Genomic DNA, 20181 nt, shown 5'->3' with positions numbered 1-20181 from the left:
CTCTGCAGCCAAAGTTTCAAATTTCAAAGTAAGGTGGAAGAACTATTTATTGACATCTCACATTTCAAAACTGTTGATACACATGAAAATTTAAGTAAAAAACTTAGCAAATTGCTTACCATCATTTTTTCAAAGAGATCCATAACTTCTTTTTCTGATAAATTCATACAACGTTCATCAAACAATGGTTGGGCAACTGGAAATTCACTCATAGAGGTTTGAGAATCAGGGTGCTGAATGAGAGGTTTCTCTTTTTTTACAGCTGATTTTCTAAAACTTGTTAATCTGTCACGCTGAAAACAAAAAAAGATATCTTTTAAAAATTCCTATATATATGCACAATACGAAAGCAGCATACATGTTTATTAATCAAATTGCATGCTCATGATGCAATAAACATACCAAGGGTTATTTTAAGTAGCAAGGCCAAAAATCAGAGACTGTACTATTTATAAATTCTTAAAACTCCTTGTTCTCATACAATTTTTTTCCCCCATTCAGAATTAAGTTTAATCCACAGTAGTGGCACTGATGTATAGCCTGCATCACCACATTTAATTCCCATTCCCAGATTCACCTACACACCAGTACATTAGGGTCTGAAAAATCTTGCAAGATAGTTGGAATGGGGAGAAGGTCACGTTGCACATCAATTGGTAATGGTCCTTTTAGCCAATTTCTGATGAACAGTGATAAATTCGAAGACAATTGCCCAATCCTCTTTTACCTGAAGAATGGTGATAGGTTTTTGGAGGATAGCTGAAATGGCAAAATTTGGGGGATAATCATGGCTTCATCAGGTGTACACAACATTTCCATATAAGAAAAAAAATTTCCAGAGGAATACAAAATATCTTAAGATTTTGTCACTAACTTTTTATTAGGTGTTGAGTACGGTCTCTTATAATTAGCACATAGTGCCACAAACCAGTTAATCGTTTTACTGCATAGAAACAGCCATTCATAGTTCAATACACTTGACAGACATCAGTAAAAGCATACCATGTGATCTGCAATGAAGGTTCTTAACTAAAACCGAATGGGTTTAGAAGCGCATGCATAATCAGTTAGTTTATTATTACAACAGGAGAAAGAATCATTCCACCAGTTAGAGTGATCTTGTGATCCTTCATTCTAAGGCTGTTTGTTACCATATTACTTAATACACAATTCTACCCTCATAGCTGTTAACAGTTAGAAAACCTGTTATCTTATCCCACTGCCTGAAGAATGGAATACTTGTTATGTCTGCTTTAACATCAATGCAAACAAACCATTTAACAAATCACATTATTGATGTACATTTTATGGAATCAAACAGCCTTAAGAAGATGGACTCAGTAAAACTGTCCATTTCCAACAACAGGCTTAAGCAGCTTATTTAGGTTACAGGTGTATTTTCTGTAGCATTTTTTCATAAAAGTGATTAAGTTCAACTGTTTTATGTATTGTTAAGTAACAAATCAATAGGTTAAAAGTTCAGTTGTCTACAATTAACACTTACAACCGATTCAAGACTCAAATTTGTACTGTAAGACTTACTTTACAAAAACTTGAAACAGGTAACCGTATATAAGCTGCACCCCCTTTGCCTAATGTATTTTTTTTACCTAAATCAAGCATTTGTGGACAGTGACAATCATTTAAAATAGTGGATTTAAAAACAGCTGCGACAGATTGGTATTTTCACCTAAAAAATTTACAATTTTTTTACCACCCACAATTACTGCAAAATATTTGTAGAACCCAACTAGTGAAACATTTAATATCCTTTAAATACAGGCTTCATTGTCCACAACCTTTTGAATAAGATAACATGCACTGTAGATAAAACTTGCCATGAAGACCTTACCACATCATCTGCCAAAGTTTTTATTTGAACGTTCTATTAAAAACCAAAGACAAAAGAAAAAGCAAGTTACCTAACTGGTGTGAAACAAAGAAAAAATTAAGCTCTTGTACATTAATGTGGAAACAGTAACTAAAATTCTCCTTTAGCGAATTTAATAGAAACAAATTGATATTTATGAATGGGTTTGAGCTAGCAAGACAGACAATTATAACCCCTTACAGAGCATTACTTTCCCTTCACCCAGAAAGATGAGTTGTAGGATGTTAAGTTATTAATTTCAAAATAGCATATAACATCAAACTTAAACAGTTTTCATCTAACTCATTCTGGTATACTAGTAACCAGTACAAGAACTGTTATACCTAAGTCTGAGTATACTTAGTTTTACAACTTGAAAATTTAATGACTTAAGATTTGTGTGGAGGAAATCATTGCCAGCATGAGCACACTTCTCTCAGTTTTGCCAGAAGACTCACTCAATCTAGAGACATCTAGCAGTATCAATATTACATTTCCTTAAAAGCTTTATTTTTTTCCTATTACCTGGCTCACATTAAAAAGTAACGTATATTTCAAGCAACTGTCACTACATACTTCTTAAGAACCAAGGAGTTAGTAATGGGCAATGGCTTTGGTAGTTTGAGCAGGAACCATTCCAGAGTTCTAGAGAAAAATGTCACTGTCATTTACATGAGCTATCCAAAACCATAAATGGATAATTACTATAGCCAATTTTCTGCCATGCTGGCAAATATAGTCTCTCCATTAAAGATCCCATATCTCAGAGCCCTTCCCATTTATTTTAGTTGCTTTCCCCATCCAGACAATCAAAGCCATATAATTTTATAGGGACTATGTTTTACTCACCCAGCTAGCTTTCTTTCATGTACCAGTCTCCTGCAGATGCTCAGTAGTGCGAATTACAACTTGAGCTAGCTCAGATATGGCTAAGTAAAAAGGTGTGCATCATCAGCATACTATAGCCACTGTAACCCACACAATTAAGCTGCACTGTTAACAGTCTCTCCTACATTAGAAACGAGAGCCTTGACAAGATGGAGCCCTGAAAAACTGAATTTCCTCAGGGAGGAGAAACTGCACACTTTTTGAGAATGTTCAGCAGGGTAGTAGGGGAGCGACCCAAAAACTGCCCTATCATCCACTTGCTATGGTTTGCAACTCAGTCACTACTCCTTCACTGTCTACAGTATCAAAGGGCTGCGGACATTGCTTTACCATGGATATTTCATCTTTCTTTATTGCCAGATCATCCACTGACGCTGCCCTACATTCTCTACCCATGGCAATGATCAAATTGACAAGGATTGATGAGCTATGAAGCCACTAAATATTGTGCCATCAGTAATGGATACTGTGGGAAATAAACCATTAGCTTCTGGAAACTAAAGGGAGTTTCAAAGACAGCAGCACTTGTGATAGCTCAACCAGTGTAGTTAATGCTCCTGCAAGGGCCACTTGCCATTGTACTCCTTAAAGCCTCATGTTCCCAGCAGGGCTTATTGGTTTGACAGACAACCTCCCCTACACTCTCCAGTTTCACATGTACTCTCAAAGTAGCAGCCAATGTTTTACTCAAGTATTTGGAGAATGCCCAGTTACTGGCTCATACAGCTCACCTTGAGTTAGAGTGGATGTTGCGTAACTGCAACCCTGATATTAACAAACTTCATGTTAAAGCAACATTTTGCCAGGAACCAATCCATCCGACTGACTTTAACGTTAATGGTATTTGGATATTGGCAACAGGCATGCCACTTATTCATTTGGGAGGGTTGGGGGGGGGGGGGGGAAGAGGAAAGGAGCCAGGACCACAGGCAGATCTGCAGCCAGGAGAGGAAGCACCAGGACAGGTCTTTCTTAGCTGCAGCCCTGCAAAACATGCCTGTAGCTGGTGCTCAACACATTCCAATGCTTCCTTACCTGGTGGGAGCACCACAAACTTGCCGGCACACACAGACCTGCTGCCCACACTGGACATAACAGGCTGAGGTGCCCATACCCCACAAAACAGGGAAACCCCTGCTGGAGTCCCAGTGCTTCAGGCTGGGATGGGTGGCTAGGGGGCAGGGTTTTCATTACGCAAGTTCTCAAGTATGACCTACAGATTTAAATTGTATACTGCTTCTGAAAAAGCTACAGAAAACTTCCCAAAACCTAAAATTATTTACTTGATTTTAACCACAGAATTTAATTCTTATTTATGTGGCTTTTCTCAAAGACTTTAGAAAACTGTTAATTTTATTAACTAATGACAGTAAAAACAGTTTGAAATGGGAATTCATTTTATTCATGAAGTTTATAATGGTTTCTTAACACTAAAGTTAGTTGTTTAGGAGCATCTAGAAGTAACTTTTCAATTCTCCCTCTTGGCCCTGCAACTAAATTGACATAGTTCTCACTTGGATATTTCAATAATACCTCAGCAAAACCAGTGAATACCACACTACATATTCAGTATTTTGAAAATTCAAATTACAGGCCCGAATTTCCATTGACTCATACCTCAAAGGGGATATTTTTACTTGGCAATTATTATTTTTGAGATATTTCACAACAGTAAAGCTACAATCTAAAGGTTTTCATTTTAACGGATTTCCATGGGTGTACCCACTGAGAAATGATTTATTGTGCACTTCTGAAAGAGACCAGTTCCATTTAGGTATTTAAACATGGACTTAATTTTAGCCATTCAGATTTGTCAACTTTGGCCTTAGAAAGGTTAACTATCACTCCTTATGTGACAGTAATGGTTTTGTCCTCAGTAGCTGAAGTCATAATATATTGATGGATCTGCTTCCATGCATGTTAGTAGTCCAGAATACGTGTACAGTTAAACCAAAGTTATCCAATCAAAGTTATCCAATCAAATCCAAACCTAAATGCGTCTTCCTAGACATTCCCTGATCTACTTACATATCTGGATGTTTCAAATGAGTAGTTTCTAGGTATGATTTGATGATTTTTCATACCTTGCCCAAGGTCTTACAGTATAGCTGCTCTGTCCCTTCTCTCCGGGAGAACATACAGACAGACAAAGGGGAAGTTTTCTCCCAATTTTAAGAAGTTCTAGCCTTCCCATTGGCTCTTTTGGTCAGGTGCCCACTCCCTTCCTTTAACCTATGGACTTTTTAACCCTTTACAGGCAAAGCAAATAGAGAACAGCTACTAATAGGGATTTGATAGCTAAGTGGCTAGGTGGGGTCCATAAAAGGGAGCTACCCACTCCCCTTCATTTATCACATCCCATAATACTGTTTCCCATTTTTTGCCTCCTGAAGAATTAGCTTACTTTGTCATAATTTCCCATTTTCTTCAGTACAATTTTTTCTATTTTTTTTTTTTTTTTGGTCCCCTGGAGTTCTCAATGGGTTCCAAATTATTTTTATCTGGATTAACACACTTTCTTCTCTTCCATACCAATAAAGACTATAATGAGACCAAAAGACCTATGCAGTACCCCTTTACCAGTCTCATAAAAAGTACGAGTGACTTATTACTCTGCCTACACTCTGTGCCAAGTTTCAGTCTAATTAATTTTGTAATAGAATTTAATGTAGCACTATATCACATCAATAACGTATCTAAGATTTAATAGGTTATAAAGGACATTAGTTTTGCCTTATTAAGCCCACAATTGAATCCTACTTTTTACTACACTTTTGGGGGGGAGGAAGGGGGAAAGAGGTATTTGTTTGTTTTCAAGTAATACTGGTTCTGCTCATTGTAAAGCTTGTATTTTAATGAGAAAGTCATTTTTCATAGAAGGCAAATGACCAGTACAGAGAACACCACCAAGTTTCCTTGATATTTTGATGGCTATTATCAACAATATTTTGAAGGTGCCAGAAATCCCAGCATATAACTAGGAGTTTTTAAATGCTTTCTAGAACTTTGGAGTTTCTTTATTCAATTGGAGTATCTCCAGGATGTTTAAGCAAGTGGACAGCATGTTTTTTCCCCTCATATTCAAGTGTTTTCTCTCAATTCTTTCTCTTCTCTATTTTCTTCATGCTTGTCTACATGCCACTCAAGAGAGCGAATCACTCAAAGAGCAGGCCAACTGACTCCAGCTAAAGGTCACTGTAGCGGGGTGGTTACCCCATTCCTGACCGGAAGGGCTTAAAACAGCCCTGGGAGAGGGCTGTGGCAGGGAAAGCAGCTACTAGGCTGATTGGGGAAGCAGCTGCACCTGGGCCATGCCCCAATCAGGCCTCAGTTGGCCCTATATAAGAGGCTGGGAGCCAGGAGCTCAGCAGTCTCTCTCTAGCTGTAGAGGGAGATCAAGTTGGCTGCAGGGACCTGAGCAGAGCAGAGCAGGGCTGGGGAAAGGCAGAGGAGCTGGGGAGCTCCAGCCTGGAAAGCCCCAAGCTGTGCCCTAGCAGAAGGCCAATGGGTACTGGGGGTTGCAGAGGGCAGCCCAGGGGTAGGCAAAGGCAAACCCAACCTTGCCAGTGATGAGTAGGCTGATACTCCAGACTGCCCCAGGGCACGGGAACCAGACACTGACTGACAGTAGCCTTATACTGAGGCAAGGTAGGGATAGTGGGTGGGAGCTCCCCAGGGAGGGGAGACCCTGAGACAAAGGGGCTACTGCCAAGAGGCAGCACCTCAGATAATGGGGCACCGGGTCTGGGAGGGAGACAGGGGCCAAGTGGCAGCGGGACACTGGCCTGCAGAAGACGCTTCGGAGGCTGGACGAGCTAATTCCCAGAGACAACCAGCAGGAGGTGCCGCAGGGGTGAGTCCCACTCGTAATAGTCACCCTCCACCAACCTTGTGCCCTGCATCCTATTTTGTTATGCTTCATCACCTCCACATCTCTGGCTTCTTTGTTCATCTCTTTTCATTTTTACTTTCATAAAAAACTCTCAAGTCTGGGATAATCACCAAAGAGCTAAAGTGTCACTCAAGAGGCTGTCCACTTAGTATTTTTCCCCCTGTACAGCTCCCCCTTTGTTTTAATAATTGCATCAGTACCACATTCTCCAAACATTTAGGGTCATCACTTGGGAAAACAATAAAAGGATTTAACTAAAGGGAAAAAGATATCAGTGAAGTTTTGTATATTCTGTTGTAAGCAACTCTTGTGATAGAAGATTCAGTAAACCATAATGCATCCAGAAAACTGGATTTCAGTGTAATCTCCACCAATGGGGCAGGAGCATCTGTTAGAGGTATGGGCATACTCATTTTTGGTTTAATTTCCTTTCAGTATGTCATAAATCAGTAATGATTAAGTCTCATTTTTTCCCTTTGCCATCACACAATAAAATGGACCGAACCTTTCTGAAAAATTAATTTTTTACAAAAGCTATAAGGCACTGTCCAAAACGTGTAGCTATTACCTTCTTACAACCAAGTTATCTGAACAAATTTTTAATGCATCCAGCAATGAAGATCGAATACTTGAAGCTTAACGTTACGCAGAAACCACATTTTGTTAAAAATTATACCAAAAAAAATTATCACAAAAGTAGTGCCATAAGAAACTAGCACTATTGTGGCATTCTTTACCCAACTGTAGCCTTTAAATTAAGTAATAATGCCTTCATAATTAAGGCAAACAAAATCTGTATTTCTATTGAAGTTTCAATAATGGTTTCAAAAATTCAAAAATGAAGCCTCACACTAAACAATAGACAGTCTACCAAATAAATTAATTAGGATCCCTAGTCTAAGTCAATTATGTGTTAAAGAATTATGAATGAAAACTAACGAACCTTTTAAAAATTCCTGTGTCCATGCGGGGTTTTGTATAGACAGATCACCCAACATACTACTTGTAGTATTACTAGATGCATATTCCATTTTAAAAGCTAGAATAGGTTACCTCCATCCTTCTGTCTTTGTGAAACTGACTGGGGAAAGCATTTTAATTTAACAGTTGTCTCCCAGACTGAGTATAGTCTCACAGCAGTGGTTACCAGCATGGTTCAGGGGCAACCACTGGTAAGACCATTTTTTGCCTCATTAACCCAATAAGATTTCACACTGTTCCACTCAGGATCTCTGTCTTCAAAGGAGTTTTTCCAGTGTCTCATAGAATGGAGCCCTAATCCTGATCAGGAAGGTTTTGAGTGATACCATAAAACAAATAAAGATTGGCAGGAAATGGGCATCTGGTTCTTTTAAAATGACCACTATCAACCGGTACAAACATAATAAATATTTTTCAATTTTCTCAGTGAAAATAAGTTTCCATGGTTCTGAACTATAGAGTCCACAAACAGCATGCACGGCATTTTAAAAAGGATTGCTATCCACCAGCTCTGGCACATGGGAACCCATTACGTTGCTGGATTTAAGTTGGCTGATGGAAGCATATCAATGTGTTTTATACATTTAGCGCCAGAAATCCCAAAAAATCTGTGCAACGCTTCAATCAACTGTGCCAGGCAGAAGTGTCCCTATTCCAAATAGCTTACAAGATTAAAGGTACAAGGAGATACAGTATGAAGAGTTTTTTTTTTTACAATATGATGTAGCTCAGAAGCCTAATGTGAGAAGTTAGCGGTTCCCACAAGCGTAATTTCAACTTGGATGCATTACATTTGGTCCCTACTTTTCCAAACACTAATTCTGTATTTATACAGCTACCTTATTAAATAAGGCCTTGCTTTTTACTAAAATTGAAAGAAGCATAGATCAACTGCACATACGGGCATGGCTAATTGAAGTGCCTAGTGAAAGTCACTACAGTGAATGAGGCAAGGCTTCTGTACAACCATTACATGGCATTCCATGCACTTTTTTTTTTTTTTTTTTGGATGCACACCGAGTCAGTACTCTATCTTAACTTTTACTTTCTTTAAGGCATGAAATGTTATGATAATGACAAAGACAGTACACATGTATAAAGACAGTTCTATCCAGTGAGTGTTAAAAGCCTAGAGAAATCAAGCAGATAGAAGTAAATATATTATCAGCAGTGGAAATATTTTGAGGTACAAAAAGATTGTAAATTAAACACAAAATTTTCAGCTAGCTTCCACTAGTCAATACAACTGATTTTGTACAACCCTATCCTCGAATATTCAACTTTCATGTTTGACCTAATCTGACTTTTAACGGGTACCCAGAAATCACCTACTACAGGACAGGCCCAACAAGGACAATAATAGAACACCACTGGCCATCACATACAGCCCCCAGCTAAAACCTCTCCAGCGCATTATCCACGATCTACAACCTATCCTGGAAAATGATCCCTCACTCTCACAGACCTTGGGAGGCAGGCCAGTCCTCGCTTACAGACAACCCCCCAACCTGAAGCAAATACTCACCAGCAACTACACACCACAATACAGAAACACCAACCCAGGAACCTATCCCTGTAGCAAACCTCGTTGCCTACTCAGTCCCCATATCTACTCTGGCAATAGCATCAGAGGACCCAACCATCTCAGCCACACCATCAAGGGCTCATTCACCTGCACATCCACTAATGTTATATATGCCATCATGTGCCAGCAATGCCCCTCTGCCATGTACATTGGCCAAACCGGACAGTCCCTCCGCAAAAGAATAAATGGACACAAATCGGACATCAGGAATGGTAACATACATAAGCCAGTAAGTGAACACTTCAATCTCCCTGGTCATTCTATTACAGATTTAAAAGTCACTATCATTGAACAAAAAAACTTCAGAAACAGACTTCAAAGAGAAACAGCAGAACTAAAATTCATTTGCAAATTCAAAACCAATTAATCTGGGCTTGAATAGGGACTGGGAGTGGCTGGCTCATTACAGAAGAAGCTTTTCCTCTCCTGGAATTGACACCTCCTCATCTATTATTGGCAGTGGACTACATCCACCCTGATTGAATTGGCCCTGTCAACACTGGTTCTCCACTTGCAAAGTAACTCCCTGCTCTCCATGTGTCAGTATATAATGCCTGCATCTGTAACTTTCACTCTATGCATCCGAAGAAATGAGGTTTTTACTCACGAAAGCTTATGCCCAAATAAATCTGTTAGTCTTTAAGGTGCCACCAGACTCCTTGTTGTTTTTTGACTTTTAACGTTGAGGTACATGCTAACATCAAGCGTTAGACCCTTGAAGCAGCTTCCAACATTGGCAACTGAACAAATTTAAATCAAGGAATAGAAAAATAAGCTCCCTTTTCAATACTTGTCCACAAAATCACTTAAGCCAACCAATGGTTGTGGTGTGTCCAGGAGAAGACTGTTCCATGGTCTCCCCCCCCTTATTGTGGTGTAGGGCATGAATGAGGCTGTTACAATAATCTGAGTACATAAGGTTCATTACAGATAAGGGACTTGCAGTACCAAACCAGAGGCACCCCATAACATGATTGCTTCCAACACAGACACACGCCACCTGATTGCAGGTGGGCAGGACAAACTATTGATGCACATATTTTAATGCCAGACATACTATTATCATTCTATCTAGTTTGCTTCATAACAGAAGCCACTGAATTTCAAACAGTTCCTGCATCAAGGCCATAACTCCTAGCTGAGCTGTAATGCTACATACCACCTTTTATAAAGACATCTAATCTTGATTCAAAGACTAAATGATGGATTTTTTTGTCACATCCCTGAGGTAAACTGTTCCAATGGTTAATTACCAATGTTAAAAATTTGTGGCTTATTTCTATTCAGAATAGTTTTCCAGTCATTGGATCTTCCATACCCTTGTCTGCTAAATTAAGCCTCCATTTACCATTAGAATTTTTCTCCCAGAGATGCCTCAACCTTTTCTCAAGTTAAATAGGTCAGTGTTTCTCAACAAGCGATCCGTGGACTGGTGCTGGTCCCTGAGATTTCCCTGACAGTTTAGGAAGGCAGCAAGCCAGTTCCTGGCCTCAAAAAGGTTGAGAAACACTGAACTAGGTATACTGAGCTTTTGTCACACTGATACACAGTATTTTCAGACATCTAATATTCTTGTAGCTCTTTTCTGAACCGTTTCCTATTTGTCAACATCCTTTATGACATTCAGACACCAGAACGGAACAACATTTTGATTCAATGTGGCAGACCACAATTCCAGACCCAAGTTTAGTCTTTAGGCCGAGAGTAGGCTCAGAATGAGTATAATCACACCACAGATGTAACAAAAACAGATCTTGAAGACAGAGCCAAGCCGCCACTACCAAAGATGTTATGCAAGAAGAGGAATGAGGGTTGGGGGGTTCCCAGATAGTTCATACCTAAAGACACAACACCTGCTGCTACTCTGGATAGATTGCCTTCTCCCCAAGACAGATATCATCTAGATCCAATGACATTGATAGATCCAAAAGTACAGAGCTGTGAGGCATGAGGAGCATAACTGCAAGAGCTATGTCCCTATCTTCCTTCATATCATAAAGCGTACATGTTCCTGCCATATCTCTGGGCAAACAGTTCCTTATTCTGTGTTTTAGTTGAGTGCTTAGACCTGTTTCTAATAGCAATACAGATGACTATCTCTAAGAGGATCACACTTATGGATCCAAATACTTGTATTTTCTTCTACAAACTTCTGTGACAGTCAATTTTGAGACCTCTGCATTAGACTCACATGACCTCCATTAAGAAAGTTTTAGCCTATTGTTCACATTGGGGGAGGCTCAACTATTTCCTCCCAGCGCCCTTTTCCAATGCCACTTTACCAGTCTGATAAAAACCATATAATCAGTTTAAATTTACTTGAAAATTAACGTTTAATACACCACCACCACAAAGCAGTGGCAGAGAAGGGAAGAGACTGTTCAGACCTGCTGCCTGTGAAAGCAAATACAATAAGACATTAAGAGCAACTGGGGACAGACCCTCTGCAGCATCACACACAACTTGCTAACTGTAATCAAATCAGCAATGCATTCTAGAAAGACTCTAATGTTTACCATGCCGAAGCACACACTCCCAAGTATGTTTATGTGAAAAGTCAGCCCTCAACTGATGATTCCCATTTTCTATAGCACAGAAGTTCTTCACTGTTGCTACCACTTAGAAGCCACTTAATCTCAAGTATGTTCAGCACATCACAATGGTCATATTCCATTCTTTTTTCAGTTTACATTCATGTATGCCATAATCTAATTTCACACCACTAAATTAAACCTGCACCTCTAACCTAAAAGTGATGCAGCACTGATTCATCCCTGTTGAGCATCTGTTTGTTGTAACCACGGTTTGAAAGCCTGTTCTGTTTTTCTACTTCTGTTTGTACACCATGAATATGTAATCCAGTCACCAACATGACCAGGTCCTTCACTCACCTTTAAAAGTAGAGACTTTTGCTACAGTACTCAGAGTTTATAGTAACGTTAACATGAGAAAAATTATGTCTTTCCTTGCCTTTAATTAGGACTGCTAAACTTTTGATGGCAGGAAACAAATCTAATGCTAAATCTAGGTTGCCATATAAAATACATAATTCAGCTTAATAAGCAAATTATTGCAGTAGGCATCCCTGAAGTGTGACTTCCATTAAGGTTTAGTTCCATTAATAGGACTGAGGTGAACAACTGAGCTGGAATTAGTTTTCAGCTGAAAGGATACGGAGCTGTTATCACTGTATCAATAGGCAAATTAACACTAATTAACAATTGCTGAAATTTAGTGAAATTGACTGCCATTCTTAACACTGTACATATGGGTAAGGCAGACATTTTCACAAGAAAAACAAGGAGAGTTAACTGCTTTAACAGAACTGAAGCAAAAATTAATTCATTTCCTTCAAATCCAATTCAGTCTACACAGATTGACATTTGCATCCATAGAACTAAATACTGTGATCATCTCAAACCACTAACGACAATCTGAACCAATGAGCCTAGACTTCTGTAATTTTGGAAACATTTTGCAAGCTAGGCAATATTGGAGCTTTGTACTGATTTTACCATTTGGACTTCCCCTACAAAGTGAAATATTACACATTTACTGGTAATCAATTTTGCTTTCACAGTACTAATTCACGTACACCGATAAGCTGGTTGAGACTGGGCACCTTTGAAATCGATAACAGGCCTCACACTGCTGTTGGCTACTCAAGAAAAACTCTTGTGCAACAGTACCCTCTTCTGAGCATGAACAATGACAGAAACCCGAAGAATGATGTCATCTTAAGTTGTTTCACATATTTGCATATTCAACAGAGGCTTCCCTCCAAGTTCTATCCACTCTCCACTGAACAGGCAAGTGCCTTGGTTGAATCACTCTTGCTCCAGAAAAAGCAAGAACATGTTTTCTAGACACAAGCTCTGCATTCATTTCAAAGCTATCTAGCAGTTTTAAAATCTGTTTGAGGGACCAAGAAACACTCGTTTCGCCTTCTAGCCAGTCTTTTGAATTTGGAGGTTGCAAGGTCAAGAATACACCAGATGCCTTTCTTCCCAGACTCAAAATAGCACAGAAGCTAGTTAGTTAGTTCTCATGGTGTTGGTGGGACAGTACAGAGGCCCCCGAGTGCATATGTATTCATGAAATTCTGTCCTGAGCCAAATCTAGTGTATTACAGAGTAAGATGCTTGTGGGGTACCGATCACATCTTACGTCTTCCATGGGGAAGAATCTTTCCCCTTCTGTTTTCATTGGGAACAAGTCAAAGATGATTCTCCATGCGAAGTTTGTATGCATTTGGAGCACATGACCATACCATCTTAAGTGTTGTACAACCATTTGACAAAGTGGGACCTGTTTAGTTAGAAAACTGATATCTTCATTCTACTTGAATTTCTACAATTTGATGTTTTCCAGCATTCAGAGATGCTTCATCCAAATGGATGTCCAACTTCTTTTCCAATCTTCACAATGAGGGACCATATTTCAGTCCCATAGGCCAGAATACTGACCACTGAAGCATAATATATCCTCAACTCCATCTCTCTACCTATCAAGGTGTTTGGTTTGCAAAAGATATTCTCAACTACGTGCCCTGTTATTGATTCTTTTGCAATGTCGGCTCCAAGTTCTCTCTTGCTGCCACCCATCTTACTGACAGAGCTGAGATAAGTAACGTCAACAGTCTTGACCAGATGGCTGCCCATAAAGATGCTAGAGCCTGCAGTGTGTTCAAAAATCACCCACCAGAAGAACGTTGGATATACTTCAATAAATTTTCAGGCAGACTTTTGTGGCTGAGCTTTCCAGGGCTGTAAGTGCTACAACTAACTCATTAGTTTCACAATAGTGAAACATCATCAATAATATACATAGTAAATAAAGGCATTTTGGCATATACTTCGATGAGAACTTGGTTAACATCCATTTTATAGAGACCAGGTGGGTGAGGTAATATCTTTTATTGGACTAGGCAGTGCATAGCTTGGTTCAAATGGCAATAAGAAAACCTTAGAAACTAGTTTTGTGCATGAAAGCTACCAGCTGGGAATGAAATGGGACACATGGGTCACCTACTTTCTAAGAAGCAAAGCACAACATTTATGATCAGTAAACCAGAACGGACGGCTGTGGGTTTGAACTCAATACCTCCAGCCTATCAAGATCTAATAGAAGACATTAAAACTTTGATCACACTGACTCATATCTGCAGAGCACAGGCTTGAAGAATCTCTTTCTTTAGTTTTACAGACCTTGCCACACCCTTCCTGGAGAGAGGTCAGCTTTATCTCAGTCTTTAAAATCAATGTCTTCACCCTAGCACTACAAAACAAACTATGGAACATTTTCTGTAATACTGAAAAGATATATTTCTTAAGCAAGTGAATCACATAGTTAGAATAACTATCCAAGTTCTCTAATGAATACTTTGTCATGAGATAACAAGACCTAGGATATGTCTACACTGCAGGCACTACAGCCGCACAGCTACAGCATTGCAGCTGTATCACTGTAGAGAAGCATCTATGCTACATTGATAGAAGGGATTTTTCCGTCAATGTAGGTAGTAAACCACCTCTTAAAAAGGCAGCAACTAGGTAGATGGAAGAATTCTTTTATCAGCCTAACTGCAGCTACAGTGGGGATTAGGTGACCCTAACTATGCCAAGCAGGCTGTGACATTTTTCACAGCTCTGAGTGATGTACCCAGGTTGACCTAAGTATTAGGTGTATACCAGACCTTACTATGCCTTAGCTGAGGATCCTGACTGGGATCACTGTCAGATAATCTGCAACTCATGCCCTCTGCATCCATGCAGCACTGAACACTGAAGGCACTCTGCACTCAAATCACTGAACATGTTTCTATAGTTATGAGTGAGCTGAGTTTTACTTGGATAGAATGAGTTGTTAAAAATTCTGTAGATCCTCCACAGATTTATGGCATTTAGTTTGAGTTTTAAATGAGTTCTGTAATTTTAGAAGTAAACCCATTAGTTTGTGAATTAGATTGTAAAATCATGTCCTCTAGTTTAGCAGTTTGTCAAATCTTTGTCCCAAATATCTTACATGAAACAACACAAAGTCTTCAGTTCCCATATTGTCAGCACATTGACAATATGAGCTCAAGTTACATTTCAATTTGATAATTAATGGTCTTTTTGGTGCAATTGTTTTTAACTTCATCTTCAGCAAGAGATGATACTGCTTTCAAATAATTTCATGAGCAACTGTCATCTTTGAAAATGGCTATTACCCTATTCTCAAGGGAGTTAGGGCCACATATTACCACAGGCAAAGACAGAATAGTTCTGTATAGCTCGAAAGCTTGTCTCTAACAATAGAAGTGGGTCCAATAAAAAAAAAATATTACCTCCTTCACCTTGTCTAATAGACAGTCACATCTCCACTCACCTACTGCACACAGGGCTGCTTTCCTGTGGGCAGCCTATTGCCACAGTCCCATTGATAGCAATGGGAAACAGCTGCTATTTTCTGAAAGGTAATTCACTTTCTCTGAAGTAAGAAGCTATTCTTCCTTCCTCTTACTTCCCAAATCTATCTTTGGCACAGTCACCAGTTGGCAGCATTACATAATTTACAACTTGTAAAGTAGTGTTGAAGTGCTTTTCTGGATATTTCAGTTATCCAAAGTTCCATTTAGATCAAGGGTTCCAATTTTTTTTTCCCTGAGGCCCACCAGGCCCCCCTGCCTTCCCCAGCCATCCCCAGCTGCCTCCTCCCACCCCCATTACTCCGAGCTCCCTTCCGTGGCCTCACACCCCCAGGCCCAGCCCACTCCTTGCCTCTTGACAACAGCAGCCAGAGAGCAGCAGCTGCTGGCTGGGTGTCCAAGATGGGATGCACAGGGAGGAGCTTCTGAGTCCAGGGGCTCCCCCTGGTCCTACACCCTCTGAGCACCGTGCCCACAGTAAGGGGTGGCCTCGGGGCTGGCCCGTTGGCTCAGCAGGGGCAAGCCCTGCTGCCTGAGCCTCCCTGCCAGGCTGACAGCTCCAGGCAGCATTGCCCACCCCCCACCCAGTTAGCCAAGGGCTCCAGCCCCAAGATCACCCACACTCACCCTCCCACCTCCAACAGCCATGGACTGCAGCTTGGAACAGGAAAAACAGTGAATCCTCCAGCCACCCTTGGAGCCACTACCCCTCAGGGACAGCCCCTTCTCTCCCATCCACCAGCTCCGCCTCACCCCCTGCCACTCTCCAGAGCTGGGCTCCTCCGGCCCTGAGCGGGAGTCATTACCGTCTGTCACTCTGCCAGTGTATACACTTTGGGGGGGGGGGCAATACCCCCCATGCCACTCCCCTCAAAATCCACCCAGGGAAGACCACCTGGGACGGTCACAGCCCCACCTTTGGGAACCCCTGACTTAGATGAAGCTGTTGCAAATAGCAATAAGGTATGCACTCTGCTAAAACTGATTTTGTACATTGTTGGTGCCACGAACTAGGCTGAGATTTCCATGAAGTGACTGCCTGCATTCTGATTGTGACCACCTGATCCAGGACTGTTGTGTACATAATTACATCAAGTACCATTTCAAACATACCTAAACTCCATGTCACTAATTTATCCTTCACTAGGAAGGCAATTTGCAAGGCACCAGGGGTATGTCTACACTACCGGCCGGATCGGCAGGCAGTGATTGATCTAGCAGAGATTGATTTATCATGTCTAGTCTAGACACGATAAATTGATCCCTGAGTGCTCTCCCGTCGACTCCTGTACTCCAGCTTGGCAAGAGGCGCAGTCAGAGTCGACTCACCATAGTGAAGATACCACAGTAAGTATATTGACTTCAGCTACGTTATTCATGTAGCTGGAGTTGCATAACTTAGATAGATTCTTCCCCCCCCCCCCCCCCCCCACACACACACACACACAGAGTAGAGACCAGGCCCAGAATTCTGGTACCGCTCAGAGGAGCAATATTTTTATACTCAATTCATTAGAGATATCAACATGATAAAAGGGTTTTAGCATCCATATGTGAAATGTTGACTGACAAAAAGGAAGTTTCTCAATAAGACTATACTTAGATGGAGTCCAAATTCAAAGATGCTTCAGGGTAAAACATTTCAAAAAAGTTCTCTTTATCCCAAAAATAAGCATTATGAACCCAGAAATTCAGAGCTAAGATTAAACAAAGTTTGAAATGTGTGATATTTCTGAATAAAGGACATGTGGGATAGTGATGTACTTCTAGTCAATTCCATTCTGCCTATTTGGGAAGCCTTGATAAACTGGATAAAAGTAGACAGAATAATCTATTAATTGCAGTACTTGAGCCAGGTAGTCAAACATTTACAAAGCTGCTATTTCACATCACTACAGAACCTTCTTCCCCAGAGTACGCCATTTCCCAGAGTGTGTGGGAATGCAAACACTTTCCAACTCAATTGTGAATTTATCTTAAACAAAAACAAAACAAAAAACCCACACCACTAATTAGACAACTTTTTAGATCATGATCTGCAGCTCCTGGGAGATGCCCTAGTTGGCAGGAGTTAAGCAGATCCAATGGGGGCCAAAGTAAATCTCTAAAAAGCAAGGAAAAGGCTTTTCTGGCTGTTCGTTGGACCATCAGAAGGGACTTACTTTCTGGAAATCAGAAATGTTCCTTTTGTGAGAAAGGGAGCCTACTGTGACGCTGTCTGATTGTACAGATTTGTTGTAGTTGTTTAACCATGGCAATATCCATGATATAAAAGGTCATATTCAAAGTGTCATGTAAGACACTAATGGTTACGATTTGCTAAGTATGGTTATCCTATTTATATGCATGTATCATTTTGTTTCCTGAAGTTATTAATATTGGCTACGTACTGACATGATACATGTGTGTTGTATTCCTACATAGTACCCACCAGGTAAAATTTATATTGAAGCCAGACACGATGTATTGTTGGCCCATTAAGGACACTTCATTTGTCACCAGACTTGGCTCAAAATTCACATCATGTATGCTTTTGCAAGTCACTTGTTTTGCTTCTTTTAATAAAGCCTATCCACCTAGAGAGGGTGTCTTCCCTCCTCAAGGAGAGATAGCTGGGCAGCTTCACTCAGTGCCCTGAAAGAACAATGTTCTTCGAACTAGAGAGAGGTAGAGAAGATAAAAGGTTTGTCTGGACCTCATCCCCCACTCATAGCCTCACTAAGCAAAGCATGTACAGAGGTATCTCCTCCCATTAACATCTCACCAAGGTCTGGTAAACAAACACATGGGTGAAACCAGAAAACCAAAGAGGATAGGTGACTGGGTGACAGTATGGAAGCATACTATGAGGGCACCCAACCAACCTCTCTCTGTCCATCAATGGAGTCTTTGATCCATCCAAATGGAACGTTTGCATCTGGGTATTAACATTTTACTACAGTGGTTGGCAGATTTTGTGATAAATGAAAGGGGTGATAAGCTCCCTTTTATGGACCCAGCTAGCCAGCTAGCTATAAAATCCCTGTTAGTAGCTGTTCTCTATTTGCTTTACCTGTAAAGGGTAAAAAGCCTCCCTGCAGAGGTAAAAGGAAGGGAGTGGGCACCTGACCAAAAGGGCCAATGGAAAGGCTAGAACTTTTTACAATGGGAGGGGTACATCCCCTTTGTCAATCTGTGTTGTTCTCCCAGAAAGAAGAGACAGAGCAGCTAAGCTGTAAAAGCTTGGGCCAGGTATGAAAAATCATCAAATGATACTTAGAAACTACTCATTTAAAACCCCAGATAGGTAAGTAGATCAGGGAATGTCTAGGAAGACGTGATTACGTTTATCTGTTTATTTCTTTATGGCTTGTGGACTCCTCTGTGCTAACCCCAAATGCTTTTGTTTTGCTTGTAATCTTTAAGCTAGACCTCAAGAAGGTTATTCTTGATACTGAAATTTTGTAAGTGGGTTTTTTAAATCTAGCAATAGCTTGAGTTTCAAATGTATTTTCTTTCTTTTTGTTTGTCATAAAATTTACCTTTTTTAAGAACAGGATTGGATTTTGTGTCCTAAGAGGTTTGTGCACATGTTTTTTAATTAGCTGGTGGCAACAGCTGATTTCCTTTGGTTTATTTCTCAGCTCTTCCCAGGAGGAGTGGGGATGAAAAGGCTGGAGGGTACCCCAGAGGAAGAAATTCTGAAGTGTGCCTTCCTACATTCTCAAAGGGGTTTTTGTGGCAGCATCTACCCATCCAAGGTCAGAGAAAAGCTGTAACCTTGGGCGTTTAATACAAGCCTGGAGGGCCAGTATTAATTTTTAGAATCCGTGCAGGCCCCCACCTTAGGCACTCAAAGTGCCAGAGTGGGGAATCAGCCTTGACAGCCTTTTAGCCCAAACAGAAAGCACATGCCAGACAAGTTTAGAGTGTGTACAGTTTAACTCCCTGGCTCTGGGTACCTGATTTAGGCTATGGCTACACCTGAAAGATAAGTCGACCTACATTAGGTCAACTTACAGCCACCACATTAATTACTGCAGTGGCTGAAGTCCACACTACCCTCCTTCTGTCAGTGGTGCGTAGCCTCACCAGGAGCTCTTCCATTAACTGAAAAGGGGCAAAGTGTGGGACTGAGATAAGGGTTCTCAGCTCCCCACAGCTGCCCACTGGGAGCGCGGCTGCCCCCTGGGGCTTCTTGCCTACATGCTCCCAGCCGGGAACGGGGGGGAAGCCGCCCGCGACATCTTGCCCCCATGCTCTCAGCTGGAAGATCCATGCTGGGCGTCCAGTTGGCTGCCATGTCCCTGGCAGTGAGCTGGGACCCTGGAGGAAAGCAAGGCTTCCAAAAGAGAGCAGAGAACCCAGGCAGCAGCCCAAGCCAGGAGCCTTGGATGGTAGCCCACTTGGAGTGGAGACCAGCCAGCCTGGGCGGTGGCTTTCTTGTCAATTTCACAGCTCCAGAAAAGCCATGAAATTGACAAGAATGACAACCAACAGCCAATGTAAGGAACGCAGCGTCTACATAGACACTGTATTGTCCTAACTACACTGACATAAGCCCTATGGCTCTTATT

General features: G+C 40.9%; 1 protein-coding gene across 6 annotated transcripts in view; it reads right to left on the bottom strand.

The window, feature by feature from the left end:
• DIAPH2 (diaphanous related formin 2) overlaps positions 1-20181 on the bottom strand; it is an 869427-nt gene that overhangs the window by 831749 nt on the left and 17497 nt on the right. For 4 of the 6 annotated variants that reach the window (XM_054038969.1, XM_054038972.1, XM_054038973.1 and 1 more), the window contains exons 2-3: positions 1853-1885; positions 120-293 (exon numbers count right to left, since the gene is read on the bottom strand). In XM_054038969.1, coding sequence (XP_053894944.1) covers positions 120-293; positions 1853-1885 — 207 coding nt within the window. Of the gene's footprint in view, positions 1-119; positions 294-1838; positions 1886-20181 lie in introns of those variants that run through there. The other 2 variants (XM_054038974.1, XM_054038971.1) reach the window with 2 other exon arrangements.

This window comes from Malaclemys terrapin, chromosome 9 (assembly GCF_027887155.1).
Source record: "Malaclemys terrapin pileata isolate rMalTer1 chromosome 9, rMalTer1.hap1, whole genome shotgun sequence".
Taxonomy (NCBI): domain Eukaryota; kingdom Metazoa; phylum Chordata; order Testudines; family Emydidae; genus Malaclemys; species Malaclemys terrapin.
This window is presented reverse-complemented; position numbering and strand designations above follow the sequence as displayed.